Below are 27084 nucleotides of genomic sequence, written 5' to 3'. Positions count from 1 at the left end.
GACCGTCTCTTGACAAGCAAAGACACCGCCTGGATGGCGGGTAGATGGCTCCTGGACACACACGTGCTGGAATACTTCCGCATTGCAAAGGAAGACGAAGGAGTCGACATGGAGAAGTGGGCGCCATTCCACAAAGCCCACGAAACGCCAACCTAAACTCCGCCAAGCCCTCACATGGCAACACAGTACAATAGCAGGAAGAAGCGTGAGCAGAAGGCACCTGGGGACACGTAGGAAGTAGGGGTTTTTAGATACCTCCCCTATTGGAGGCATCACGTTTGCCCTACTAGACACAATAACGTAGGGGAAGTGTTCATAGACCCGAAAGGGAACCAGATAGCACTATAAATTGAACTATTTATTTATTTATTTAATTATTCTAGCAATTGAAGATCAATTTGGATGAAGACGGAGGGAGTACGGAAATATCACGGAGAAACAAAGCGGAATGAATCCACTGCGCTAACCAAACATAGTCTAGCGTGCATCCTGGCGGGGCGTGACGAAAGGTGCTCCCCGCGATGTCTGAATCAAACTTATTCAGAGATCTCACCTCATGAACCGACATCACACTACAACATACACAAAATCTCCAGGAACCTTATCATGGCATCAGCAACCTTGGTAGGCGACCTACCACCTACAGGTTCGGCACCCGGCGCCGCCAACACTTCCTCCAACACTCAATTCCCCCCAATAAACATTGGGACGCGCAGGTCCGCGCTCGCGCAAATCCAGGCTCGCTCAGTGGAACTCGCATTGAAGAAAGCACACCCAGAAAGAACATATAATATATGTCCGGTTTTGGCTCAGGGAGATAAGGACAAAATCACGCCATTGCAACAATTGAGTCAGGGTGAGAATGCGAAGAGTTTGTGGACCGGTGAGCTCGAAAGCATGCTCGAGCAAGGAGAATTAGATCTCATTGTTCATTGCCTGAAAGGTATGCTTATTAGAAACCATCCTACTGCGATAAACCTGTCTAATGTGGCTCTCAGATATGCCAACTCAGCTTCCGGACAACCTCGATTTGGCCGCAATCCTCGAACGCGAGGACCCACGCGATGCCCTTGTCGTCTCCCCTCGTCTTCCCAAAGATACGACAATTGCAACCTTGCCCGAAGGATCGACAATTGGAACTTCGTCGGTTCGCCGTGCCGCGCAATTGCGGCGTCTATACCCATCCTTCAAGTTTGCTGATCTTCGAGGCAACGTTGGAACACGGTTAGGAAAGCTTGATGCAGAGGATTCACCGTTCAATGCAATCATTCTCGCTGCAGCTGGGCTGAAGAGACTTGGAATGGATAATAGAATCAATCAATATCTAAGCAGCGACAGCGGAGGCATGCTTCACGCCGTCGGACAGGGTGCCCTCGCAATTGAAATACGGAAAGATGACGAGGAGATCAAGAAGATTCTGAACAAAATTGGAGATGAGCGGACGACAAGGGCCTGTTCAGCCGAGCGAGCTTTGTTACGAACCCTTGAGGGTGGTTGCAGTGTTCCAATCGGAGTAGAAACATCCTGGAGAGGAGGTAAAGGTCTCACAGTTGGTGCACAGCCTGCGAAGGACTACGACAAGCACGGAGATGCCATCGAAGAAGAAGTTGACCTGGATGAGCAGGAGCTGGTTCTCAAGACACTTGTTGTGAGCGTAGATGGCAAGGAATCGGTCAGCTACGAGGTCGCCCGTAAAGTGAGATCTGTGGAAGATGCACAGACCCTGGGCAGAGAAGTTGCCAAAATATTGGTCGACAAAGGCGCAGACAAAATCTTGGAGCAGATCAGCAGGGACAAGCAGTGGGCCGCGAAGAAGGAACTGGAAGCGGCTACAGCTGCCCCAGCTTCGACCTCATGAGCAAAGACGACAACATACTAGTACCTTACTTCAGATCTACCGCTTAACTCAAGTTAAAAACCAGTCACGACTTGTAAATGAAATTAAATCTTTAGATATCTGACGGAACCTAATGATCCTATTACTATGACTTGGCTATAACGTCGTTATAAGTAGTTCCATTTACGAGTACATAGAAACAGCTTATAAACGAACATGCCAGCCATATCCAACATCGAATACGAAAGTCTGGAAGCAATTGTTGTGAGCCCAATTCTTATAAAGCTTGCGCTAGTTCCTAATTGGTACTAGTGGACCTTTCGACCTCATCAATCCGCCTTTGAGCATTGCACTTCAACGACTTCACAAATGGAGCTTTCGTGCGCGTGAGTTTTGGATCTTAGGCACATCAATGCGACGGGATTCATTGTGTCAATACTATCATCTATGGAGGAGGGAGCCAACCGCCTCGTGGATAAAGTCCAGGGTCTGAGTGACATCGAGCTCGCCGTTCTCCTATGTCTCGTAGCGGAACAGCACTGCATCATCGAAACTGACCGCTCTGTTCTGGATGACGTTGAGAAAGAAATCCAACTGGTGCGTAGTAGCTACCAATGCATATGAGGCCAGTTGCTGATTTCGATAGATATCATCCGATGTGTTTGGTTTGACCTGTGCGGTGCTTGATTGCTCCGACGCTACAACCTTGGATGACTTCGGGAGTGGGATTCTCGTCAAAGATGAGCATGACGATTATTTTGGGACTAGAAACGGCGGCGTGAAGGGTGATGTAATTTGACTATGTCCTATTGATTTGTGAACATCAGTACTCATCTAGACAGTTCTTCACAAGCATCAATTCTGCAAGCCACCATGACAGAAAAGTACCAAAGTCGTCGCGAGCATTCTCACCCCTAGAAGGTAGTCGCAAGATAGCGAACATCGTGGTAGCAAAGAATCTCGATCAAGCAAGCGCGCCGGTGCAGACGCAAGCTCTAGAGGTATGTTCAACGCGGGAATGCCTGAAGTGTGCTGACACAGTACAAAGCTTGTCCGAGGGAAACGTATTTTCACGAGAACCGCGGTGTATACTTCACCAACGCCTTTCCTCTTCATCGCCTTGGGTACTACTGGGAATGCGCGCTTCAATCTCCATTTGGTTTGCCACATCAATTCCTATTCTTCGAATCCTGCTGACAGCCAATAGAATGACCATTTCTTCATATCTCACAAGCATCAAATTGATGATGGACTACCAAACCTGGAAGATCAGGAAGTTAAAGATCTAGTACCTGACGACGACAACACGTCCAACTCTTCCGTAGTCAAAGCTTCCCCATTCATGTTTGAAAAGAGGAATACCTCGTCGCTATCCTTCTCCCAAGACGAGATCACCCAGTTGACCAAATTAAGCTCTGAGGTCCGCATCAGCTCTGACGTTCGTGCTTATCTCCATAATATCGTGGTCTTCATGCGACTTCATCGAGCAGTCGCGGGTGGTATATCCGCCATGGCCACGCGTCATTTCGATTTATTGTCTCAGTAAGTCCTTCTCGCAAGACCTTTGTAGGAACTATACTGATTGCCACATGAAAGTGCTCTGGCCCCTCTCCATGGTCTTACATATGTTACGCCATCACTTGTAGCATTGGCTGCTCGGAAGATCTACCCTCACAGGATCGGCCTTGCGTTGCCTTCGGCGGAGCGAAGTATGCAATGGGGCAGTTCGATCGAGGCTGTAAAGGCTGTATTGGGTGGGGTTACAGCTGAAGACGTCATTGAAGAGGTCCTGCAGTCCGTCGAAGCACCTCTCTGATGCTCCCAGCAGAGTTTACTGCAGTGCAGTTATGATGATATGAAGGTGACATAATCTTGATCGAGCTGACGACCTTTTCATTAAAAGTATCACCGTGCATATTTTCCCTGCTTGGGTAGCACTCGACAACAAGGCAACCAGCAATTACTCATATATGGTATTCGGTGAGAAAATAGATTGGCATCAACAATGAAACTTGTTGACATTACTTGCAGCTCTTCGAATCTTGGAGAGTGGAACTAAAGGGATTAGTAACCCGAAGTCATCAAGATAAGCGATCTGATTGGAATGAAGCTCAACCCCACCTTGCAACCCTCGGTGGCGGGATTTTCCGACCGCATTCATGATACAACTTCTACAAGCAATTACATTAGCTTACATTATCTCGATATACTCCTGCTTATTAGGGTACACCTGGCTTATTCAACAAATATCTATTGAAGCTACAATTGTCCCGACCTCGGTGTTATCTTCGTGTGTCACAATCGCCCCAGAATAGCTCAAGAAGCTCCAAGGTGATACTTTCTCCTTTGACCGCCTGTATCAAAATCGAGCCATGACGCAGGAGTCGGATTACTTCGATCATGTGGTGGACCTGGCACAGGTTGGTCCCCTGAGCATCTCTCGACAACAATGGATTCGCCCAAAGGAAATGCTAACATCCATGCTGAGGGTGATCGACCTGGACTCGAATTCGATGATCGGAGAGACAGTACAAGTAGCGATCGAGGGGACGCCTTAGAAGTATGCACATCCAATCGCTTTCTGCCACTCCCAATGGCCGCGTTCCCTTCACTACATTATACCATTTCTTCTGTTACTATTTGTCTGACAATACACCTATTGACAGGTAGTCTTTGAAGGCGACGCAGGCCGCCGTAGGAGATCTTCGATAGTCCGCGGCCCATCGAGAACAACGATACGACCCAATCACAAGCGCGAAACCACACAATGCTTCGTCCACACGCTGCTGGAGAAGTACGAAGGCGTCCCGGCGAGGGAGTTCAATGCCTCCTATGAAGGCCTCGCACAGGAGAAGCGCATCGACAAGGACCCGCACGCCCACGCCGAACAGGCGCAGTACTCGCGCCTCCTCACCAAAAAGCAGATTTCCGATATGGCATTTGGGATACGCGAGCTTTCGAAGAAGTTGTCACACATCCGACTGAAATTGCACGTTAAGAATGTGTTTATTCTGTCGAAGGCGTACGACGAGACTCTCATCACACATTCGAGGGAGGCGACGGAATGGCTTCTGTCGAAAGAAGATGGATATAGGGTATATGTTGAGAACACGCTGGAGAATAACAAGATCTTCGATGCTGCAGGGCTGCTGGAGAAGAATCCATCTTTTAAGGGCAGATTGCGATTCTGGGACAACAAACTGTGCGCCGAAAGGCCACAGACCTTTGACATTGTTCTCGCTGTAAGTTGCTCGTCTTTTCAATCGCAAAGAAGGCCCCGCTAACGTCCTCTAGCTCGGCGGTGATGGAACGGTCCTGTACGCATCATGGCTCTTCCAACGAATCGTCCCGCCAGTCCTTGCCTTCTCCCTCGGATCCCTAGGTTTCCTCACCAAATTCGACTACAGCTGCCATCAAGACACCCTCACGCGGGTCTTCGGGGACGGCATAACTGTGAGCCTTCGCCTGCGCTTCGAAGCAACTGTCATGCGGTCACAAACCCGCACCGACGGGCCCCGCGATCTTGTCGAAGAGCTCATCGGCGAGGAGTCAGAAGACCACCACACCCACCGCCCAGACGGCACGCACAACATCCTAAACGAAGTCGTTGTCGACCGGGGCCCCAACCCCACGATGTCGAGCATCGAACTCTTCGGCGACGACGAGCACTTCACGACCGTGCAAGCCGACGGCATCTGCGTATCCACACCCACAGGCTCCACCGCATACAACCTCGCCGCCGGCGGCTCCCTCTGCCACCCGGACAACCCCGTCATCCTCGTCACCGCCATCTGCGCCCACACCCTCAACTTCCGCCCCATCATCCTCCCCGACACCATCGTCCTCCGCGCCGGCGTGCCCTACGACGCGCGCACGAGCTCGTGGGCCAGCTTCGACGGACGCGAGCGCGTCGAGCTCAAACCGGGCGACTACGTCACCATCAGCGCGAGCCGCTTCCCGTTCCCGAGCGTCCTCCCGTTGGACAGGCGGAGCAAGGACTGGGTGGACAGCATTTCGCGGACCCTGCAGTGGAACAGCAGGCAGCGCCAGAAGGAGTTCAAAGAATGGAAGCAGTAAGGTCAGGAATATTGCTATGCCCCGTACCGTATATGGAAAACAACAATGCGTGCTCGCCCCCAGCAGGTTTATACATACGCTGGGTGGAAAAAGTGCCTCACAAAACCATATGATCCTCGTTAAATACCTTTTATTTTTATTCGCAATCGAATGAAAATCACTTATTAGTCCAATTCATCCCTCAAAGTAAAACACCTCCTCACCCCCCGCCCACCACCCAGCCCCATCCCCCGTGTTGCCCGCTAAGCTCCCCTTTGCGCCCTCGTTAGGCGACTCCTGCATCTTGTCTGTCATCCGCCACCACTCTTGCACCGTCTCGTTGGCCGCCATGCGCGCCATGTCGGCGTCCCAATCGCTGCCGACGTACTTGAAGGTCGCGTAGAGCGTGAGGCGGGGTTTGGTTATGAGGTTGATTGAATCTGATTGTTTCGTGACATTAGTAAGGGGAGGGGTGGGGGGAGAATGGAGGGGGTATGGAGGGGAGGGTGAGTTACAGTCAACGATGTTGGAGTCGCGGATCTGCTCGAGGACGGCGGGCCAAACGGCGGCGTGGCATTTTCTGTATTCGTCTATGCATTCCGGGCGGAGGTATACGATTTGGGCTACGCGGCGGGGTTTGGGGGATTGCGCCTGGGTGGTTGTTGAGTCGGCCATTGTTGGTGAGCTGTTAGTATCTGCGTTTTGGGGATTGTGAGGGTGGGTTGAGTGCAATTGAGGTGGGGTTTGGGAGGACGGGATTTCTATGAAGATGATTTTCAGGTTGTTAACTAATATGGCACGAGTAGCTAAGGTTAATAAGAAGTTAGAGAGCTAGATGTTTGTACGTCAGGTGGGATGAAGTGCCTCGGTAGGTCGGGGTAATTCAGAGCGAGCTCCATTTTGTGGAACTGCGTCTCTGACACAAGGTGATTGGATGAACACACATTCAAATAGTAGACTTAGGATGGAAGTAATGCTCGTGTATTTAATACTTTGCTCATTTTTGCTTTGTATGCTTCCTCTGGACAACTTTTTATGTCTTCTTTATTTTAGTAGCCCTATTGTAAAAGGCCCTTGTACGGATTTTGGCACAGTGGCTTCGAAACATGATATTGCAACCATCATCCGCCGTCATCTCCATTTCCGCCTGGGGAAAGGGAAAAACCAATTTGCTGTCCAGCCATAATGATTGAAAAAGGGAAAGCCACTCGAAAGATTGCCATTAGCGCTCACGATCCTTCAATTCGTCTGTTGCGCCTTTTATGCCTTGTGTAAAATCCTTGTTGATCCACTCCCAGTACTGGCTCCAGGTTCTGAGCTGCTGATTCTCTAGCACAGTGGCGTCTCCTCCGATCTGCTTGTGAAGCAGTACTGACACCTTTAAAACGCCCTTGATACCGTCTTGTATCTTCTCAATCTCTTGCTTGACGGCATTATCCTTGGGTTTCGTTGACAAAATTGTGCGGAAGTTGTGTGAAATAACCTCGAGACGACTGATTGTCTGATCGGGAGCAAGGACAGATAGCTTGGTGATCATGAGATTGCAAAGAATGCGAATGTCATGCTCGTCCACAACACCGGCAACAACGCGGTCGTAAGAATCAGAGACGTCGGCGGGCGACAGTTTCGTAAAAGCAGTTTCCAAGAGCGCATACAGGGTTTCGTACGCGCTCTTACGGATCTCAAGACCGTCATCAACCTTGTGCTTGAATGGACCCATTTGCACTTCACGAATAAGCTCGGGCTTGACCTCAGTCTCCCTCATTGCCAAGGGTAGCAACTGGTCGAGAGCAGGAAGAATGATGTCAGGCTTGTTGTGCATGGCCGAGTTGAACGTTGTTAATGCAAGGCGTCGGTTCTCGAGATCCTCCTCATTAAGCATCTTGACAAGCATAGGTACTACGATTGGCTTGAGATATTCGTCGTATGCCTCATCAGTGTCGGCAAGTGTATAGCGAAGGGCCGAGATGACCATGCCACGGACGCTGGACTTGCCATCGTTGAGGAAATCCTGTACATTGTAAGTTTCCAAAATTTCATCTAAACACATCCTCTTATCTTACTTGTAATTGGGGAAGATAATTCTTCGGATCGATGATCGCCAGTCTTCCAATGCACTCGGAGCCGATAGCCTTGTTATCCTCGACTTGAGCAGCAGCAATGAGATTTTGCCAGAGGGTTGATGCAAATGGTATGAGTTCGGCCTCCGTGCCTTCTTGTTGAAGGATCTCCTTGACAGAATGTAAGAGGAGGTACTGCGGACTGGATGGCTGGCCCATGGTAGAAAGTATGATCGGCAGATACTTAGGCACACTTCCAGCACCTGCACGGCCGAGTGCGACTGCAGCAGCCAGGGGGACCTGTTCCGACTTTGCAGAGAAATACTTGATGAAAAGGCGAGGGTCGATCGTTGATTGTCCGCCCAATCGAAGAGCAGATTCACCAAGGACAACCAGTGCAAGACACTTTCGCTTCTCATCAGTGGCAGTGTTAAGCTCAGTGACGAAGCTATCGACATTAACCGATACGGTGCTGCCACCGGAAACGAGCAGATTGCCAATCACCTTTCCAACTACTTCTGCGTGGCCAGAAACGCCAACATCTTGTAGCAAGGCATTCATCAGTGTTTGGCCAGCGCCTTTCTCGCCAACGGTTCGTACCAGTGCAAGAAGGGCTTCTAGCGAGCTGCCGCTGATAGAACCGCGAACCACGTTGCATAGAGACTTGTTCAGCTGTTCTGTCATGACCGACTGTGCATCATCTTTGACGAATGTTGCGAGGATGATGAGTGCGGGACCCAGGAGATGCAAATCTTCATAGCTGACCAAAGGCAAGAGAAGCTCCACAAGCTGTGCTTTGGTCTTGCTGTCTAATTGACTTCGTGATATCGGATTTAATGAGATGGTTCGTAGTGCGCTCAAGCTTGCACCCCGAAGAGCACGGCTAGCCTTGCGGAGCTGGGCACCAAGCTCCAAGGCGACGCTTCGAAGCCAGGTGGCAGGAAGCTCATCTTCGGCCTTCGTTAGGGCAACAATGGTATCAATGGCCCGCACGGAGGCAAGTCGGGTGAGCTCATTCTTCAGGCGGTCATGAAGTAGACCGAGGCCAGACGACCGTTTGTCGGGAGATAAAAGCCCAGTCGTGCCTGAGCTACGACCGATAAACAGGCCAAGTACGTGAATGGCGTTTTGCCTGACCTCGAGATCGGCATCGTTAGCAGAAATTCTGCTGATCAGAGCGTCGAAAAGCAGCTCCAGGTGTTCTTGATTGTGGTTTCCACCTGACTGGCTGCGGGGTGGGGTGAGAGTCTTGACTACTTGCTCCGTCGCGACTAAGGACTCGATTGATAGCTTGCTATACCTATCCTTTGCGCCAAGGAGAAGAGCAGGAACAATTTTTGCGAGATACGGCTGTATTGCTGCAGATGGATGGGTGTCGGCGATAGCACCAATCAATTGCAAGGCTTGAATGCGGAGGCTGTTCGCGGTCGTTGCTGTTGTTCCAGCAGACGAACCTCCAGTCAGTTTAGCGGCGTCGATGACGGGATCCGCGATCTGCTGTAAGTAGCCCTGGATGCCCCCACGCTGGGTGACAACAATGTCCTTAAGCAACACGACCGAGGCCTGCTTAGTAGGTGGTGTACTCGACGCCTTGAGCAGACTTGTCACGCCTTTCATAATTTCCGGATTGAGTTTTGCTAAGCTAGCCCTGGGACCTACGGGTGGAGTCCCAACCGGTGCTGGGGAGTCATATCCCAATGACAGGGAAGCGTTGGCATGAATATCGAACATACTAGCATCAGATCCCACTCTACGCCGTTTCTTGCTTGGTGGAGGTCCCATAGTGCCCTGGAGGTTTTGGTCCAAGGACAGTCCAAGTGGTATGGGCCCGTCTCCTGACTTCCTCACGAGGTTCGACAATGTGGACAAGACCTCGAGGCGGACATTCTCTTCACGCTCTTTGAACCTGGAGACCAGAGCTGGCGCCACCTTGTTGTACAAAGTTCCATCATCTAAGAGATCGGTGCGTGTCGAGATGAGTGCGTACAAGACCTTTGCGGCGCAGCGACGCACTTTCCAGCTTCCATCCTCATCATCGTCGAAGCCCTCCTCCTCCTCAAAGTCTTCGCCATCGAACATATCCTCCTCCTCACTGTCCATTGCATCGTCGTCGTCGTCCCCGTCGGTGGCAAGGTTGGGGTCGTACTTGAGGAGCCGGGTGGCGGAATCGATTGTTTCGTGCGTGTACAGACGCATGTCCTGTGAGCAAGACACCAAAAAGCTTTCTATGGCGATAAGAGCCGCTTCGAGGACTTCGTCGATCTCGGGATCTCGTTCAGCCTCATCGTCTGATACATCCATTTCTTCGTCCACTTCCTGTGCGCTCAAAGCACTTAGCACAAATGGCGCCAACGTCTTTAGATAGGGGCCGAATTTACGGGGGATCGAGCGTGCCATGGACCCTAGAATGGTGATGTATAGTTTTCGTTTGCTGCGAGTTAGGTGTACATCGCGGAGATGCTCAATGATCCGAGACAGCAACGCGCTCAAGGACTCGGAGGAGAAGTGTGCAGAAAGAATGGAGAGCGCCGTGACCGCCTTCTTCTTCATCATCGAGCTTGCCTTGTCACTCTCGAGGATTTCGAATGTAATCTGTTGTAATCCTTGTATTTCTGCGTCCTGTAGCAAAGGACCAAAACATCTCGCAATCTCCGTCAAGACATCGATAGCATTGCTATCAGTCCCATTCTCCAAGTCGGTCGGCAGCATACCCTTCGGGAGGTTTGGGACCTCCTTCCGAGGCGGGATAACATGTCGACCAAGCAGGCGTGGGATCAGAACTCTACTAATCGCGCCATAGGCGTCTGTGACATCTCGCGAGCGAGCGATGCCGGGCACCGGACGTGGGAGGGAAACGACGACCTCTCGGAGGGCAAGGGAGGGTATTGACTGATCGACGGCGTCATTCGTCTGGATGTTTGAGAGCTTTTCGAGCATGGGGCTGAGTATCGATTCGGGTATGCGGTTTACGAAGGGTCCAAGGCATTTGATAGCCATGTTCTGCACCTCGCCATTTGAGTCCACCAGGGTAGCCAACAAGCCTTCTACCGTCTTTGTACAAGTCGCAGACTCATGGTGTAGAAAACCCGGGTGGCCAATCTTGAGCATCTCCTGGAGATCACTCAGGGCCATGAAGCGAAAATCTGGGTCACTATCATATAGTTTCCCTAGAAGCTGAGACACATTGGTGGCTGTGGGGTTTATCGAGACCGACGAGGGCGCCATTTTGGATGGTTGGACACCTTCAGAATGGTCTGTTTGCGGCGAAGAAGCTGTGCGGATATAACGAAGGGAGGACGCTAAATGAATTTGATTGTGAGATACACGGGATGGTGTGGTTATTGTTGTTATTGTAGTGGTGGTAGTGGTGGTGATGATGATGGTGATGGCAGTAGCAGTGAAGGCGGTGGAGAGAGGTAGTGTAGTGGTGGGGGGGTTGCTGTGCGGGAAGAGTGGGGTGTGAGCAGTAATAGCTACAAGTACCTACCTTAACCAAGAGCTTGAGGTAAAAGGAAACAGATATGTTTCCTTTTGAATGAATAAGCTTTATAGGCAAGCCATGAGCCAGGCTGCCGTCCGTTTTAAGGTAGAGGAAGAAAAAGTAAGAAGGGAAAGGCGGTGATGGAGAGAGAGAGAGAGTTAGTGAGGTTGATGGTTGATGGTTGATGAGTTGATGGATTGGGAGCTGCCTGTTGCCTATGGAGTTGATTCGGTTTAATACCGGTAATGAAATCAGATTAGATGAGTTTATCTTACGGCCTTACCGAGTCGAGCTTAGTCTCTGTTGAAAAGAAAAAGAAGCTTGGGCCATCCGGCTGACGTACGGGGAAATGACATGATCAATCATCCATCCAAGGCACACGCACGTCACTTCTCTCCCAATTCTTCTCATCTTCATCTACCTCGTATTATCCATCCATCCATCCGGATCTTCCATCTTCAACTCAATTGCTCTTCGTCCGGGTCAATTGCCACTCTTTCACATTCATAATGGTTCTCCCCCGATCAACGGCCTTCCGCGCCGCCTCAATCGCCCGTTTGGCCCGTCCCGCAAGGTCCTTCCGCACTGCAGAGCTCCAGCCATGGCAGCGCATGTGGCAGCAATCCAGCCGTAGGTCCTACGCTTCTGCGCATGGCGCACACGGCCCAGCGAAGAGCAGCGACTTGCCATGGTAAGTAAAATTAAGATGGAAATGTCGAATCTGGAGTAAATTCGGATGGTGATGATCAATGATGATGATGCTGATGCTCATCCTGGTGGGGCCCTTTGCTAATTCCGGAAACAGGGCAGCTAGTGGAGGCATCATGACCGTCCTCGGACTCTACATCGTCGTCACCCAGGACACCGGCAGTGGTGAAGGCCATGGTGACCATGGTGATCACCACGAGGAGAAGCACGATGAGGCACCTGCAGAGGAAGCCGCCGAGGAGCCCAAAGAGGAGCCCAAAGAGGAGCCCAAGGAAGAGAAGAAGGAGGAGAAGAAGGAAGAAAAGAAGGAGGAGAAGAAGGACGACAAGAAAGAGGAGAAGAAGGACGACAAGAAAGAGGAGAAGAAGGAGGACAAGGAAGCGAAAAAGGATGAGAAGGCTGCCGACCCTGCCAAATCGGACAAGGTATTTCCCATTCATCGCTGGCAAAAGCCTACTCGACTAACAACCTCTAGCCCGACGCATCGAAAGAGAGCAAGAGCTCCAATGAAACCTCTGGCAAGCAGCAAGGCCTCTCCAACGATGATACCGGTCACTCTACTCCTGTTTCCGAGAACCCAGAGAAGAGCTCCAAGGGTGAAGGTGTTGCCGAGACCGCAAAGCTCAAGGGTACCGTTTCCAGCGACCGACCCCAGGTTAGTGATCCCCCGAGTAGCATGCATCTTATGTACATATCTAATCATTCCCCAGGCCGAGAACAAGGACGAGCGTGGCAAGTCTGAGTCCGACAAGAACTAAATCATCAATGCCGCAACACCTATACTCCACCCTTTGTAGCCATTATTATGAGTCGGTCGCCGTGGAAAGCTGCCGACTCTTGTACAGTGTAACGCATCCAACATCTTTAATGCCACCCTCACGCTTATCCACATCCAAAATGTGATGGTCCGTTTTGCTTTGACTAGTTGTTGTAACTGCTGCGAGTTGCGATGACTTGGAGATTCATTTACTCCATACTCCGTACATGCGTTCGACGTGATGTCAAACCCCTGATGATTGCTATTTTTACCGCCTCAGCTATACTCCGTACAACGGCAGGCAATAACGCAGGTGCAAAACAAGTCGCAACAGTCGCCACCTGAGACAGTCGCGCTGCTAATGCTAGAAGAAAGATACTCGCTAGGAACTGAGTGAACCACCATGCATACAGTTTGACGCACTGCTGCTCTTGTCGATCGTTGAATCGTCATTCTTCCCACCAGGGCAGCATCGCAGTTGAAGGATTGAAAGAGAGACGTGATTTGAGATGGTGATTGGCGCAACAGATGCCTGCAAGGGCCAATTGGCTTCTGGCTGGGGCGGCGTTGTTAAGCGCCCGGCATCTAAGCGGAACCTCCACCACAGCCCCGTCACACCTCAACTACGCCGTCAATTGGTTGCTATTTGGCTTCACCTTGAATGCCAACATGCATTTTGGCGATGAGGCTGATCAGCGGCGGGAGCTCTGCGATTTCCTTTGGTCAACTTCTCCTGCTGGTGGCCAGATACGAAGCACATCACTGAAGCGGCCAACCACCGTGGTCACTCAACTGTGGATCCCCTGGGCGGCGTTCTTTTTGCTGGAGACATGGTGGTCCTTTTGCAGTAGTTATGCAGAGCTGACGAGATGACAGGAGACAGTTAATACCCCTCGTCACCCCAGATTGAACCTCCTGCACCTCAGGAGCTTCTCATTTTGCATCAAATATACAGCTTTGCATTGTTTTTAGATCGCGTTGAGATTTGCTTACAGTGGCCATTCGCGAAACAATTCTTCTAGGAGCCTTCTCCACGAGGTGCTAGAATACATCTCTACTCCCTCCTCTCATGAAGGTGCAATTGTGAAGTTAGCTATTGAGTCTCTGGAATACCGATATATATTATCCGATATGGATCCAAATCATTACAACCAAACACCTCAGCATCCTCAGATTCGAAACCTCCAACGGCAACACCAACGATTCTCATGGCAGGATCCTGCGACTGCTAGTAACGATGATCACCAGGTCTACCAACAGCCTCAGCAGCACCAGCAGCAACAGCAGCAACAGCAGCAATCACAGTCTCAGGTATTTCAGCAAAACGAAGTACAGCAACTACTACAGATCGATACCAACCCGGCCACGCTCAATCGCGGTTTCTCATATGCGCAGACACCGATAGAGCACCGCGCATTCCACTACTCGCCACATGAGCCTCTCCCAAATCCTCTCGATACCGCTGTCGGACAACATCCTCAAACGCCACACGGCCAAGTAGAATCAAAACATCCACAAAATATTCATCCTCACGAAAAACCACCCGCATATGAAACCACCAATGCTGTGGCCCATCAGCAGAACACCCATGGTCACCATGGCCATGCATCATTCACGCCCATATCGTCGGAGGAGCCACTACAGGTACAAACAAACGTACCCATGCAATCACGACATGCCCGTCAACGAAGCAATCTGTCTCCCATCAACACAAATGTATCATCATACGCCGCACCACCACCGCCAGTCCCATCTCTACCAGCCGGTCCACTCCCGCCCAAGAGCGCCATTACGCCCATCTCGCCAGTCGCCATCAAGCATGACCCCAACGATTTTTCCAAACCTACATCTCCCATCACTCAGACTGGCCCGATGGGTGAACCGTATACACCCCATGGTTTCGAACGCAATCCCGTATTCAGCCCCCACGCTGCACATGGACCTAATGGACTCGACTTCGCCCTCCATCAACCCGGTCAAGTTTCTCATCCAAACATGGACCTCGCTGAGAACGGCGCAGGTAAGAAGTGGAAATTCGGCCTCTTCTCCTGTACCCCTGGTATTTCAGATTGTATGACGGGTCTATTCTGCCCCTGCATCATCTATGGCCGGACGTCCTACCGTCTCTCGCAGAAATCAAACAAGAAGGATCCCACGGATCTACTCAGCTATAGCGCGACAAACGGCCATTGTACAGTCATGGGCGCTGCCTGTGGTCTGTGGTGGCTTTTTCCAACTTTGCAGCGGATGAAGATCCGCCACATGTATAAAATCGACGGCAGCTGTATCGGTGATTTTGCAAGAGGTTGTTGCTGCTGTTGCTGCGTTGCCGTCCAGAACGAAAGAGAGGTCAGGGAGAGAGAAGAAAAGACGAGAAGGTTGGCGGGTCCTGCGAGCGCAAATGTGTATTCGAGCGTTGGAGGTATGGTGTATAAGCCGCAGCAGTGAGTTGCAGAACAAAATTGAAGTTGATACGAGGAGCGTTTGAATGCATTTGTACAGCGCAATCATCGGCATTACACTCACACTCTTTTACGATACCCATCTCCATTTGTTTCATTGTATTACTTATGAGTATATAGAGATTCATCATCGCGATGCAATAACTCAACGCAGTTTAAGGGAGCCCAAATGAACAAGATCTTTCATTGATATGCATATTCCGTATCGAATAAAAGGGTTCGTCGTGGATTCCATGCTATTGCAAACTATTTCGTTTTCCAAGATCTTCGAAAATATCGTCGTCCGTATCTTCTCCGTCTTCATCGGGTGCTGAGTTCAAGACTGTGAAGGAATCATTGGAGTCACTGGAGTCACCACCATTCTCCTCGCCTGTCTGGTTCACGTCTATTCCTCCTCCCTCTTCGTCATCAATCTGGATATCGGCTTCTCTTTCCTTGAGTTGGGTCTTCAACCCATCCAGGATCACCTCCAATCTCGCTTTTAGATCCGCATTCCACACCTGGACCAATTGGCCCTCCATCTCATTGATCTTAGTCCGTAGTTCCTCGGCGACAGGATCCTCTTCCTCCTCTTCATCATCCTCATCTTCTTGATATCTCGATCCGCCAGGTCCGGCCTCGACTTCAATATGCCTGTCGTAGTGCTTCGAAAACTCTGTTGCCATTTTCCTGTTCGCTATCGCGAAGACCACTTCCTCGATTGAATCCCAGCTCTCTTGCAGACTACCTTTTCCCTTCTTCGTCCCGTCGCTACGAGAAGATCCATCAATAATGCTCCTCCAAGCCCGTGCAATGTCCCTGACTGGATTCCCATACGCACCACATCCCCAAGCCCCCAGCACAATTCTCTTCACCCCCTTCGCACATGCAATTCTCAAAACCGCCCGCATCTTCGCCTCCACCAACTCCCTATCCTTCTTCCCCAACCGTCTCTCCTCTTCCTCTCCATCTCCCTCCAAATCCGGAAATCGCAGCATCCCGGCAGAAACAACATCGATCCAGTACCGCCCCGCAGGCCCCAAGTCACCGCTCGCTTTCCCCAGCGACGAAGAGTCACGGAACACTAAGACGTCGTGCGTGTAGATCCCCCCGATCTCAGGCAATCTGTAGAACTCCTCCTTGAGCGATGGGAGCAGCGTCGTTCGCGCGCAGAGAAATTCCTCCTGCGACGTCGCGCCCACGAGAACACCGCCACCCGGACGAAGCGGTGATGCCATGTTCAAAACCATCGGATTCGGTTGCTTCTTCTTCTCGCCTGAGGCCTGCGTTGATAGCATCTGCGCGGCGGTCAACGTGTCTGTCGCAACGACCCTCACGACCCTTTCACCCTTCCTCTTAACCAGTATCCCATCCAAAGAAAGCTCCCCAGTCGCTTCATCGACCGAACCACCCCTCTTCCTCCCCTTCCCACCACCAGCACCGCCTTTTCTCTCCTTCGCAGAAGAATCCCCATCACCGCCCTTAACCTTCCTCCTCCCCTGCCCCTTCCTCTTAACATACCCATCCCCCTCAATTTCGTCTTTCCCGTCCTTCTCTCCATGACTACTATGACCGAGATTCGGCCCCGGATCAGCAAACACCGCACTCCCATCCGCGCCGCGCCGCGCCCGCGCACTCGACGCCAGAAGCGAGGGAATCACTTTATTGACGACGTGCCTTGCTTGTTTCGCGCGGACGTCTTTGCGAATGGAGGGCGGTGCGAGGCCTTGTGATTGCTGGGTCCGTCCCATTTTGTTGCGTCTTTCTTGATCAACTCAGCTCTTTACTTGGCCGATTTGCTCATCCACGACAGTATAGGAAATAGTTTATGAGAGATAGAAGAGAAAGGTTAGTGTTATCGTGGGAAGCACATCACCGAAATGTGAAGGCAATTCTGGTTGGTACCATGATGGATTATGGTTCGAATGACGATGAGATCAGTGGGGCTTTCCTTCGTAGCTGGTTATCGATAAGGAACTTTCGCTGCGCACCCTATTGTACCTTTCATCATCTTCACCTCCTCGCCTATCTCAGCTTCACATCAACGACTCCACCTTTCGTGACTCATCTCTACCATCTTCTCCACCCAAATTTGCAGTCTCTTTTTTTTCTATCTAGTTCATGTGACTTTCTAGCAGTTGTTGGACCCTCAAGGCGTCCCGAGCCGAGCCGACCGGGGCGTCAGCCGTCAGCCGTCAGCCATCAGCCACCGGTGAAACGAATAGGTTGGCTGCGGCAGTGTACGATGGGAAGTGCATTGATGGGCCCTGTCCCTACCCGCGTCTGCTCGTATGTTTCTGTGCCGCGTTTCAAAGTTTGATGCAAGTTTGCAGGTGAGGGGGCGCATGGGAGGGTTTGGGGAGGTGATTGGCTGTGCTGATCCAGGTGAGGGCAGTGAAGATATTGGTGATCGGAAGAACCTCATGAACGTAGAGTCATCGTCGTCGTTCTTGAGGTGGGGGAATTGGTGGGTTGAAGATGATGCTGTGTTGAGGGGATGCCGTCAGTACTTTACACGATGATATGTTCAATCCTTTCAGCCGTTATAACTTCGCTCTCCGGAATTGAACACTTTGAATTCATTGTACGAAGAGCAATCGGCGTATCCAACCACATGCTAGATGTACAGCCTCAACTCGTAGTATGCGCCCATATCCTTGGCAACTTTCTATGTTACAGTGCGGTGATACAGGAACCAGCTGGTTCGTGGTGTTGGCTGACGGTTAGAGACCCTAGCGTGGCGATTGTATAGCCGCACGAGTAACTACCTAGGTAGAGTAATTGCTATTTTTGCCATCTTACAATTTTTGTCCATCTTTGAAGATATTGGATGTTCTCAGAACGCAAAACAACACCAAAGTAGTCGGGCAAAAAATGAATTTTTATCTAATAAACCACCCGAGGGAGGTACACAACGATTCTTCGCCCCCTAGCGTAGCATAGGCGATCGTTCGAGCATTGCACACAAAACTGCCCCATACGTTCTCTAAGTCTATTGTTCCTCCAGAAATGAGAGTCTGAACACAGCCGAGAGAGGTTGGGGTCCAAAGCCCAATAGATTCCCTCTAAGCCTCGCAAGATCAACGCTTGGCTCCCCTATGCGGTAGAGGAACTCCACCATGCCTGTTCCTAGGCCACCTACCCAACATCAACAAAGTCCGATGGGGAAATGCAATACAGCGATATCAAGAAATGTGGACACCTTAGCTTCGCCGGGCCAGGAGGGCAGAAACAATCGGATCCGATGTCTTCCATACGTCAGCCCGCGCAACTCGCAGAATGCAAGAAAACTCCTGATCCCTCTCCTTCTGCCTGCTCTTCCTGCATTCCTCTCTCACAGTGTTATGGGGGGCCCTGATGCGCTGACTTTTGCTGGAAGATGAATGTAGGTTTAGGCTGAACACCATTGAAATCCGCGGGGAATGTATACTAATTGGGTCGGATTAGGACCACTATCGCGAAGAGCCAGTTGTTGGCGAAAAGGCAGCTGTCGACCAAGATCTTGAATCCGGAAAGCCATCATGTTCAGACCTACCGGAAGCTCTACCATACGCGCAGGATTGCGAAAAACATCTGGCCGATCCTGACCGTGGAGCAAAAGATTCAAACCTGGGTTGTTTATCGATATCGCGAAAGAAATTCTTCCTTGGTCTTGCAATCGCCATCGTTCTCATCATTGTGACAGTCGTAGGTGCTGTAGTAGGTGTATTACAGAGTCGGAGTTCTTCGACACCACAGAAGGTCGAGGCAACAGTTACCCCAAATACAACAAATACAACAACCCCATCAGGCCCATCGGTGCAGGATTCCATAAACGCCACGAGCTCAAGAATAGGAGACAACTCAGGATTAGCCATTACAGGATGGAGGGAAGCTTCAGGGTTCAAAGCACGGCTTTTCTATCAAGACGGCGATGGTTATCTCCGCATCGTAGCGATGGACTCTGCAACAAATCAATGGTCAGAGGGAAGTCCTTTTGCAAAGGCGAAACTTGGAACCCCACTCGCAGCATCGACTCATAATCGTTCAATATACGATCCTACACGAACAGACTACCAGGTACATGTCTACTACCTAGACGACGATTCAAAGATCAGAGAACATGTCTTCGATCAGAATGATAATACCGGAGCGGATGGCCCTTTGAGCAAACTGAACATGAAAGCCAATGCTAAAAGCAGATTGGGTGCGTACTGGCCATCAGTTGCCTTCCAGGACGAATCCAACATCATATCCGAGGCGCGCTTCAATTGTACCGGTGTCGACTCAACCACAGACTGTTGGGCTGGCCATAGCCTCAATATTCTCGCCCAAGAACAGTCACCAATCGCCCAAGTACCACGGGGCAGACGCTCAGGCCTTCTTTTGTACTTTCAAAGAGAAAATGACAAAGACCTCATAAACTACTCCTGGGAGAACACCACTGGCACCTGGGTAATCGGTATGTCAAGTATAGCACAATCATGCACAACTCCTGAAATACTAACAATAACCTCCAGACGAGTACGAACAGGCCGTCCCTCCATCAGTCCAAATCGCCGCCCTGGCCACGGCCCGGAACAAAGATTCGGACGCCAACAACCAATGGGTCCTCTACCAAGACACCTTCGGCAAGATTCAATACAACTACCGCACGGGACCACAAGGCGGACACAAAGGCTGGAAAGCGCCACAAACATCCGCTGTCTTCGATCAAGCAAAGAATAACACGCCTTTGGCCTGTTTGCATCAGGCAAGCTCGGACGATCTCCCGATGGAGTATGGGGAGGATATGCAGAGGTGCTATTTTGTAGACAAAGAGGGGAACGTGATTCAGGTTTACTGGAAAAATGAAGGGTGGAATTCTATGGGAATCGTGCCGAGCCCCAGCCAAGACGAGCAGGTCTCTTGATAGATGTACATTTTTGGGCTGTATTAGATATGTAATGACTTCGGTAAAATATTTCAAAATGTAAGAAGGCGTAGACATGTGACATGACGCATGCTTTATTGATCCTTTATGTTCACGAGGAAGCAGGTCACGATACGAGGCTAATTCTGTCTAGATTCCTCCCCCGACAACTCCAGTACGAAATGCAGTTTGAACCCGCGGAGGTACCCGAATGACAACCCGACACCTCCAGAACATTCGACTTCCTCGTGACAAAAGAGGCCACGATCAAATAATATCATTTGCAATGTTTGCTCAACCGAGGATGATCTCCAAACTCAGCACAGGCTACCTCGATGCTCAGTTGGTACTGCATCGCAGAATACACCGCAGATACAAGGCCAAACGCGAGACTTAAAAACGCAAAAACGAACGCCCATAACGCTACCAACTGGGTAAAATGCTCTCTCTTATTTCTTCTATCAAAAAGGAAGTGCCACCAATGCGTTGTCGGTCCGTTGTAAATGTCCAAAATGTGCTTGAGTCTCTCCCCATACATCGGATAATCCGACAAATCCAGATTGCGAAGTCGGAATAATTCGCGGTGTACCTGCATTCCCTCCTCCTTCTTCAAGAGATCCATCGTGTCGCTGCTAAATGGCGGGAAAAGCAGGTTCAATGTGTCGAGGATCTCGTGTAGAAACTCCCGCTTGTAAGCACTCTTCTCTTCGTCGAAGGTGCGGATGAGTAACTCGATGCATTGAGGGTCATCGTAGATGCAAAGTACTCTGGTATCGTCGAACACAGCGAGTTTCAGATGTAATTGCAAATCTTTGATCCAAACGATCTGGAGTCCGTGGTATTTGACTAGATTCGCCATCGTGAATGCGTGTGGCAGAGATCCCTGCATGGCCACCGACGAAGGACGAAGCTGCCGCACCATATTCGCATGGAATGATAAGCCGATGTCCCAGTAAATCTTCTCGCCAAAGTGTGCCCGGGATTTCGAGATGCTTGTCGGTCCAAACTGCGCGACCATTGAATGGTACCAGTATGCGATCGCCTTTCGAAAGATCGCATAGCAGTACTCATCTTTCCTCGCTGGATCTTTGCTCTTCCATCTTTCGAATGCTACTTTTAGCGGCCACTCCTTGGCTGACCGTAACTCCTCGATTGCATCAACGATATCTTCCTCCGCCTTAGATTGCGACTGTAGATGTCCATAGAATCCCAAATCGCTTGGATGTATGTGCTCCCTCATACGAGCGATGTGCGTTTGGATGTCTAGCATTATTTGCTGCCATGCTGGCGACTCCGGCTGTTGGTCCAATACAATAGGAAACAATGCGACTGCAAGTTTATCATGATGTAAATCGGGTATATTTACTCTATTTGCCGTCCGTAATGGAGTAGTGGGGCGATATGAGTCTTTTTCAATATCGGCTGCTGGGAGAGAATCCATGGCTATCGGGAGTCAGTACTCGCGGCACTCTAACGAGGACTTGCACAAATGACACGTTGCTTGATATCAGCAAATAAACAAGATACACTGATAGCACGACTTTTGAGCACGACTTTTGAGCAGGCTACTGCAGTCAGAAAGGAACGAGGAATTTCACTCGACGTGTCGGGAGAGGCTGAGTGTGTAGAATTCGAAGCGCATGGACTGCCACGACTGCTATACCCCTGCAACCCCATCCAAAGTTGCGGCCAACCAGAGTCATGGATTCTGAACCTATATGCTTGATGCTGTGAGATTTCAATCGGTTCTTGTTATTGTACTTGGCACGTTTTGTACTGATGCTCAGTGCATCCAGTCGCTGGGATAACGCTGTAAATGAATGCAAGGATTCCTTCAAGCTAGAAATCGCGACATATGGATTTATGATTATGAAGATATGGTCAACCTGCAATGGTGTAAAACTTAGAATTTTAGCAATGAATTAATTGTTTCACACCGCAAAACACCTCTTTTGATGTATGATCCAGTCATTTCAATAAAATGCTAGTTGGTTTCATTATTAATAAAAAGGCTGTATGACTAGGATAGGAAAATGAACGTTCTCCAGCTAATTCAATATTCCTGCAAATAGCACCAATTGCCGCAGCAACACTGTTGCTAGCTCTTCGATAAACCTCTACAGCTTCAATTGAAACTGTGGATTTGTCCTGATTCTCCCACCATACTTGTAAAAGAACCATGGTAGAGGACACATGATCAAAGCAAGGAATCCCAGCAACGAATTACCCCAACCCAGGCCCAGAGCTTCGTACATTGATGTCCCGGCGAGTGGTAGCACAGCTCCGATGAGTGAACGCGTTGCGGCTCCCGCCGCAGCAGCTGAAGCTTCGTAGAGTGGGTGTGCATCGATAAGGTAAGTCATTGCGCACATCTGAGGGAGTAAAATTAGTTTGGGACTGGAAGATGCAATGGTGCTTAAGATTGCTGTCAAGACAGCGATTGCAAGATAATTGAATGAAGACTTACAATGAGAGTGTTTATCCCCATCCCAACGAAAACTGTGCCCAATATCGGAACGACCCAGTGTGTCTTCGCCTCGGCAGCCCATCCATACCAGAACAGACCAATCGGCATACAGAAACAGACAGGAAGGAGGGGAATCAAACGATGTTCAGGGTTAAGTTCCCGGCCCTTGCGAATGACCGACTTTGCAGTGTGATCCATGACGAAACCAACGATAGGTACGCTTATCCCTGATCCTACGCCTAATCCAATGTATACAAGACCTATTGAACCTGCGGAAAAGCCATACCTGTTCCGGAAGACGGTGGGAAATGTGGTGAAGAGAAGATACAGGTACCCGTACATGACGCCCTGATAGAGCGAGAGTAGCGAGACAATTGGTGAGAGGAAAAGAAGCCGGAGTGGACGAATAATGGAGCGAGCAAAAATCTGGGCTGCATTTCGCTCGGGTTTTGCGGCAGCCCTGAGGCTAGAATCCCCAGTTTCCTTTCGTAAACGAGCCGCTTTTCGTTGAAGTAGGATGAGGGGATATGTTTCTTCTTGAAAGATGAAGGCGACCACTGCACCAAAACCTGCTGCGATGGACAATGTCCAACATATCCATCGCCAGCCAACTGTTTCGCCCATATATCCACCAGCGATAGGCCCAATGATAGGACCCAGGATCACGCTGATACTCCACAAGGCTATCACTTTGCCTCTATTGAGAGGTTTAATGAGGTCACCTAGAGTTCCTGCGCCCACCACGAGTGGGCAGCCACCGAACATCCCAGCCAGGAACCGAAACACTATCAATGCAGGTAATGAAGGTGCAACGGCAGTAGCCACATTGAAAACAACGAACAAAGCATTACAAACCATATAAACGGGAAAGCGACCATGCATCTCGGAGAGAGGAGCAAGAAACAGTGGACCTACGAAGTACCCGAGGATCCAGACGGAGACAGAGAAGGAAGAAAGAAGTGAATTGGTGGAATCGAAAGATTTTGTCACTTGCTCAATCGCGGGTGCAAACATAGTAGAGCCGAGTGGGCTAGAAGGAATAGCATTTTTAGCTGATTCAATCGTCAGGAGTGCTAAGTGTGTTTACAAACTTACGTCAAGAACGAACAGTATACTAATGGAGCGATGTTCTTAACTTTCCTCGCATTGCTCCAGTTTGACGGCTTGAGAGGGTCATTGTCATCGTCCCATCCAACAAGGCACTCGGATTCTGACCTATTGACGTTATCGAAGTCTGGTTCTCCATCTGTTTCGAGGTCTGATCTGTGGTTCATCTCTTTATCTCGGTTGGTCGAATGTGGCATTCCCATCGTTACTGAGTCGGTCATTCTTGTAGATCTTCAACGGGCAAAAGATGCAATTTCAAACAATTAATAAGTCAAGTCAAACTTCTTTTAGATGTCTGAAGTACACGACATAGTATGAAGTAAGGACAGGCTAAGTGAATAACGTTATGGTTGGCCATTAAATAGTCCGCATTCCTCGCTTCAGTCTCCCGGGTTAGTTAGCACTACTATGTAATAACGTTAAGATATATGATTCGAAATTGATTTGATTTCGTGATATAAAATGGTGGGAATCAGGTTGACCTTGGACAGATTAAAGGTGCGTAAGCCAGCCACCAAATCGGGTGCATAGAAGGTCTGACCATCTCTAGGACCAATAAGCAGGTCTATCAGCTTGGCAGCAGAATATCAACACATCATATCCAGTGTACGCCCTTCTTTTTTCGAATCATTAGATTCAGTTTTCGTCAGAGAAGGGCGCGAACACTAGGTTTTTGTACTTTGTGACCGCCAGTGTCTTCCTAGCTTCATTGATTGCCAGTCAGCTTACCACACGTGATGATCGGGATATTGTGTTTGAATCGCTTTTGTCACTGAGATGGACAGACCAGGCCCACCCAATTACTCTGGAGAATGTTTTCTATAGTCGGAATTCACTCTCTTTCCCATTCCAATGCCAATTCTGGTGCTGTGCACGTGTTCGACACGTGCTGGTTCGGACGTGCTCCGAAAGGGGAAACCCGCCGTCTCGCAACCGTCGCGGGCCGCTCGACCCTGATGGAAAACCTTAAAGCAACGTACGTTTCATTCACCTGGATCGTCCTGCTGCCAAGTTCGGAGTATACATGTAAATAGTGAAAATGTTGAAAGATGTTTGGAATTTGAAACTATCAACAATACTATTCGTGGAAGTGCCTTTTTCGTGGGAGAGTAACCCTGTCAATGAAATGCTCGGGATTGTTAACCGATGAAGCAAGGTTTTTGCACGGACCGTCAACGGCGGGAACTCCTCTCTTCGTCCTTCAGGGAGCGACAACAACGTTTCTCATCCTTATGTTACTCATTGAAGGAGACACACGAGACAAAAGACGACACTGATTGTGTTGGTGCTTCTAGAGGCATCGAGCCAACTATATAGCGCTGTCGCTCATTGTCGAAGTGCCACTCATTGCCCACCGCCAATCCCCACATTTCCCACATCCGAGCTCAGCCGCAGACATTTTTTCCAAGCCAGCTCGCATTCGCTTTCTCATTGCTCGCGATCGCCTGACGGCTATTCGACAATCCAACCGCATCGACCAAACGTGGACCGATTAAGGAACCACTTGTAGCATCGGGACAGTCTTGGAAACCGAAGAACGTCTCTCATTCGTTCAATGCATCAAATCTTCCGAGCCGCCGCTTGAGTGACTTACACACGGTCCTCAGATGCCTCGTCTTGGACATAAGAAATCCAGGAATGGTTGTCGACAATGCAAGGCCAGACACGTCAAGGTGAGTCTCGCTCTCGGTTTCGCATTGTTGTTGGATATAAGACTCTGCATAGTGAACAGACATACATGGACGTCAAGAATGATAGATCATGGCGCTAATTTGCTCTCAGTGTGACGAACTCAAGCCTTGTTCAAACTGTTCGAGACATGGAGTACTTTGCAGTCTTATAGACCCGAATTCCGGCCCTCTAGTCCCTCCACAAGTAAAACGCGAACCGAGCACGGCATCGCAGAACAGAAAAGCCAAAGCGGAATCAGAGCCCAGTCAAAAGGTATGATAACGCCTCATTTGACTTACATGCCATGCTAATGACATATAGACCTCTTCGGAACAATCGACTCCTGCATCTGGCCTTCCAATCGACTATGTACTCAACCCATCACCGTCTGCAACTACAGGAACATCAGAAAGTGACTCACCCTCGTCTGATCCTTTCCCATACCTATCGAAATTTGTCAATAAGAGCGATGTAATTCAACCCAATTACTGGGTTCGAGACTTGGAGTTGATGTATGGACGTCCTTTTCGTATGATGTATGAATGTTGACATTTATGTCTAGGCATCACTGGGTCACCGAGGCTCATCTGACCGTATCCCCGAGAGAGGACATCGGTCATATGTGGCGAATTCTGACACCTAAACAAGCAATAACCCGACATTACCTGATGCACGAGTTACTGGCGTTTTCTGCGCTTCATATAGCATCTACGCAGACAGACAAAACAAAAGCATTCTACGGATTGGGTATTCATCATCAAGACCTGGCTATTAGGTCGATGAGAAAGGTCCTCCCCAATATGACAGTTGAAAACGCCGGCGCACTCGCGGTAACATCAGCATTGCTCTGTTTGACAGTTTTCTCTGCACGAGGGCTGGAATCAGCGTTATCCACGAACGAAGCGACCTCCAAGATCACTGTCGTTGACGATCTGCTCGACATCTTCTATCTAATGCAAGGTATTGGAAGTATACTCTGGAGGGGAGCGGGCGCAATTGCTCAGGGTCCCTTCGCAGCTATGCTTAACCGGCCCCTGAAGGATATGGCAGCTCCGCCCCTTCCCATACTCGAGGATACGAGAGTACAGATCGAACATATCACTGCGTTCATCGGTACACAGGATTTACCCGCCGCCGAAGCTGCCACAGTCAAAGCCGCACTCGGAGGTCTTGAGGCGATGAGGCAATACGCTCTTAGTGCAGAGGACAGCATAGAGATCCGTTTCGTCTTCGTGACCGTGCTCAAATTTTCCCCTGATTTCCTCGAATTGTTCCGCACGCGGCAGAGCTCTGCACTCGCAGTAATGAGCATTTACGCCAACTTACTAAAAGCCTCGGAGGCTACTCTATGGTTCATGAAGGGGTGGGGTGAGCGTCTCATCAGAACGATAGGCGAATGTATTGATCCAATCTGGCAACCTGCTATACAATGGTCATGGGATTATATCATCATTACGCCGCAGGAAGGATCTACACAACCGTCCCAGTCTCAGCTACAGCCGCCGCTGAATGGACCATCGGATGTGCTGGTGGATGGCTCACCGCACGGCATGCAGGAACACGCAGTAGATTGACACTAGATCTTCCAAGTCAAGTTGTGCGCTCCAC

General features: G+C 49.9%; 12 protein-coding genes across 12 annotated transcripts; 7 read left to right on the top strand and 5 right to left on the bottom strand.

Annotated features, from left to right (window-relative positions):
- Positions 1-548: 548 nt before the first annotated feature.
- On the top strand, positions 549-2060 carry BU24DRAFT_382014 (porphobilinogen deaminase). The gene is made up of 2 exons (XM_033524756.1): positions 549-943; positions 999-2060. Exons 1-2 carry the CDS (start codon positions 607-609, stop codon positions 1856-1858), a joined length of 1197 nt encoding a protein of 398 aa, XP_033376759.1. The 5' UTR covers positions 549-606; the 3' UTR covers positions 1859-2060.
- A 224-nt stretch (positions 2061-2284) lies between these two features.
- BU24DRAFT_415961 (uncharacterized protein) lies at positions 2285-3653 on the top strand (the record flags this gene model as incomplete). Its single annotated transcript, XM_033526338.1, has 6 exons — positions 2285-2434; positions 2484-2627; positions 2680-2838; positions 2886-2996; positions 3045-3379; positions 3434-3653. 6 exons carry the CDS (start codon positions 2285-2287, stop codon positions 3651-3653), a joined length of 1119 nt encoding a protein of 372 aa, XP_033376758.1.
- Positions 3654-4286: 633 nt separating this feature from the next.
- BU24DRAFT_415960 (ATP-NAD kinase) lies at positions 4287-5914 on the top strand (the record flags this gene model as incomplete). The annotated part of the gene is made up of 3 exons (XM_033526337.1): positions 4287-4397; positions 4504-5079; positions 5132-5914. 3 exons carry the CDS (start codon positions 4287-4289, stop codon positions 5912-5914), a joined length of 1470 nt encoding a protein of 489 aa, XP_033376757.1.
- Positions 5915-6088: 174 nt separating this feature from the next.
- On the bottom strand, positions 6089-6693 carry BU24DRAFT_403318 (DUF718 domain protein; the record flags this gene model as incomplete). The annotated part of the gene is made up of 2 exons (XM_033525566.1): positions 6409-6693; positions 6089-6333 (listed from the first exon to the last, which is right to left on the bottom strand). Exons 1-2 carry the CDS (start codon positions 6566-6568, stop codon positions 6089-6091), a joined length of 405 nt encoding a protein of 134 aa, XP_033376756.1. The 5' UTR covers positions 6569-6693.
- A 166-nt stretch (positions 6694-6859) lies between these two features.
- BU24DRAFT_382002 (cullin binding protein CanA) lies at positions 6860-11511 on the bottom strand. The gene is made up of 2 exons (XM_033524755.1): positions 7957-11511; positions 6860-7904 (listed from the first exon to the last, which is right to left on the bottom strand). Exons 1-2 carry the CDS (start codon positions 11176-11178, stop codon positions 7116-7118), a joined length of 4011 nt encoding a protein of 1336 aa, XP_033376755.1. The 5' UTR covers positions 11179-11511; the 3' UTR covers positions 6860-7115.
- A 336-nt stretch (positions 11512-11847) lies between these two features.
- Positions 11848-13226, top strand: BU24DRAFT_445563 (uncharacterized protein). The gene is made up of 4 exons (XM_033530709.1): positions 11848-12125; positions 12240-12567; positions 12618-12797; positions 12853-13226. Exons 1-4 carry the CDS (start codon positions 11944-11946, stop codon positions 12898-12900), a joined length of 738 nt encoding a protein of 245 aa, XP_033376754.1. The 5' UTR covers positions 11848-11943; the 3' UTR covers positions 12901-13226.
- Positions 13227-13901: 675 nt separating this feature from the next.
- BU24DRAFT_98922 (PLAC8-domain-containing protein) lies at positions 13902-15472 on the top strand. The gene has a single exon (XM_033534868.1). It carries the CDS (start codon positions 14031-14033, stop codon positions 15345-15347), a length of 1317 nt encoding a protein of 438 aa, XP_033376753.1. The 5' UTR covers positions 13902-14030; the 3' UTR covers positions 15348-15472.
- BU24DRAFT_429426 (uncharacterized protein) lies at positions 15378-17417 on the bottom strand. The gene has a single exon (XM_033529730.1). It carries the CDS (start codon positions 17089-17091, stop codon positions 15598-15600), a length of 1494 nt encoding a protein of 497 aa, XP_033376752.1. The 5' UTR covers positions 17092-17417; the 3' UTR covers positions 15378-15597.
- A 1060-nt stretch (positions 17418-18477) lies between these two features.
- On the top strand, positions 18478-20276 carry BU24DRAFT_498018 (uncharacterized protein). Its single transcript, XM_033534320.1, has 3 exons — positions 18478-18725; positions 18788-19781; positions 19840-20276. The coding sequence occupies exons 1-3, from the start codon at positions 18720-18722 to the stop codon at positions 20229-20231; spliced, it is 1392 nt and encodes a 463-aa protein (XP_033376751.1). The 5' UTR covers positions 18478-18719; the 3' UTR covers positions 20232-20276.
- A 17-nt stretch (positions 20277-20293) lies between these two features.
- On the bottom strand, positions 20294-21842 carry BU24DRAFT_429423 (uncharacterized protein). Its single transcript, XM_033529729.1, has one exon. The coding sequence runs from the start codon at positions 21670-21672 to the stop codon at positions 20509-20511; it is 1164 nt and encodes a 387-aa protein (XP_033376750.1). The 5' UTR covers positions 21673-21842; the 3' UTR covers positions 20294-20508.
- A 506-nt stretch (positions 21843-22348) lies between these two features.
- Positions 22349-23972, bottom strand: BU24DRAFT_360536 (benomyl/methotrexate resistance protein; the record flags this gene model as incomplete). Its single annotated transcript, XM_033524104.1, has 3 exons — positions 22349-22603; positions 22699-23728; positions 23794-23972. The coding sequence occupies 3 exons, from the start codon at positions 23970-23972 to the stop codon at positions 22349-22351; spliced, it is 1464 nt and encodes a 487-aa protein (XP_033376749.1).
- Positions 23973-25899: 1927 nt separating this feature from the next.
- On the top strand, positions 25900-27050 carry BU24DRAFT_360426 (uncharacterized protein; the record flags this gene model as incomplete). The annotated part of the gene is made up of 2 exons (XM_033524102.1): positions 25900-25988; positions 26039-27050. Coding segments are annotated over 2 exons (1101 nt in total), but the record flags the coding sequence as incomplete, so codon positions are not given.
- Between the last annotated feature and the right edge of the window lie 34 nt (positions 27051-27084).

Source organism: Aaosphaeria arxii, assembly GCF_010015735.1.
Source record: "Aaosphaeria arxii CBS 175.79 unplaced genomic scaffold BU24scaffold_19, whole genome shotgun sequence".
NCBI lineage: Eukaryota > Fungi > Ascomycota > Dothideomycetes > Pleosporales > Aaosphaeria > Aaosphaeria arxii.
This window is presented reverse-complemented; position numbering and strand designations above follow the sequence as displayed.

Coding starts and splice junctions, on each gene's coding strand:
- BU24DRAFT_382014 (XM_033524756.1), top strand. CDS start 607: ATGGCATCAGCAACCTTGGTAGGCGACCTACCACCTACAGGTTCGGCA. Junction 944..998: donor CATTGTTCATTGCCTGAAAG/GTATGCTTATTA, acceptor TGTGGCTCTCAG/ATATGCCAACTCAGCTTCCG.
- BU24DRAFT_498018 (XM_033534320.1), top strand. Junction 19,782..19,839: donor CACTGGCACCTGGGTAATCG/GTATGTCAAGTA, acceptor AATAACCTCCAG/ACGAGTACGAACAGGCCGTC.
- BU24DRAFT_445563 (XM_033530709.1), top strand. CDS start 11,944: ATGGTTCTCCCCCGATCAACGGCCTTCCGCGCCGCCTCAATCGCCCGT. Junction 12,126..12,239: donor AAGAGCAGCGACTTGCCATG/GTAAGTAAAATT, acceptor TTCCGGAAACAG/GGCAGCTAGTGGAGGCATCA. Junction 12,798..12,852: donor TTTCCAGCGACCGACCCCAG/GTTAGTGATCCC, acceptor ATCATTCCCCAG/GCCGAGAACAAGGACGAGCG.
- BU24DRAFT_382002 (XM_033524755.1), bottom strand. CDS start 11,178: ATGGCGCCCTCGTCGGTCTCGATAAACCCCACAGCCACCAATGTGTCT. Junction 7,905..7,956: donor ATTATCTTCCCCAATTACAA/GTAAGATAAGAG, acceptor TACAATGTACAG/GATTTCCTCAACGATGGCAA.
- BU24DRAFT_429423 (XM_033529729.1), bottom strand. CDS start 21,672: ATGGATTCTCTCCCAGCAGCCGATATTGAAAAAGACTCATATCGCCCC.
- BU24DRAFT_98922 (XM_033534868.1), top strand. CDS start 14,031: ATGGATCCAAATCATTACAACCAAACACCTCAGCATCCTCAGATTCGA.
- BU24DRAFT_429426 (XM_033529730.1), bottom strand. CDS start 17,091: ATGGGACGGACCCAGCAATCACAAGGCCTCGCACCGCCCTCCATTCGC.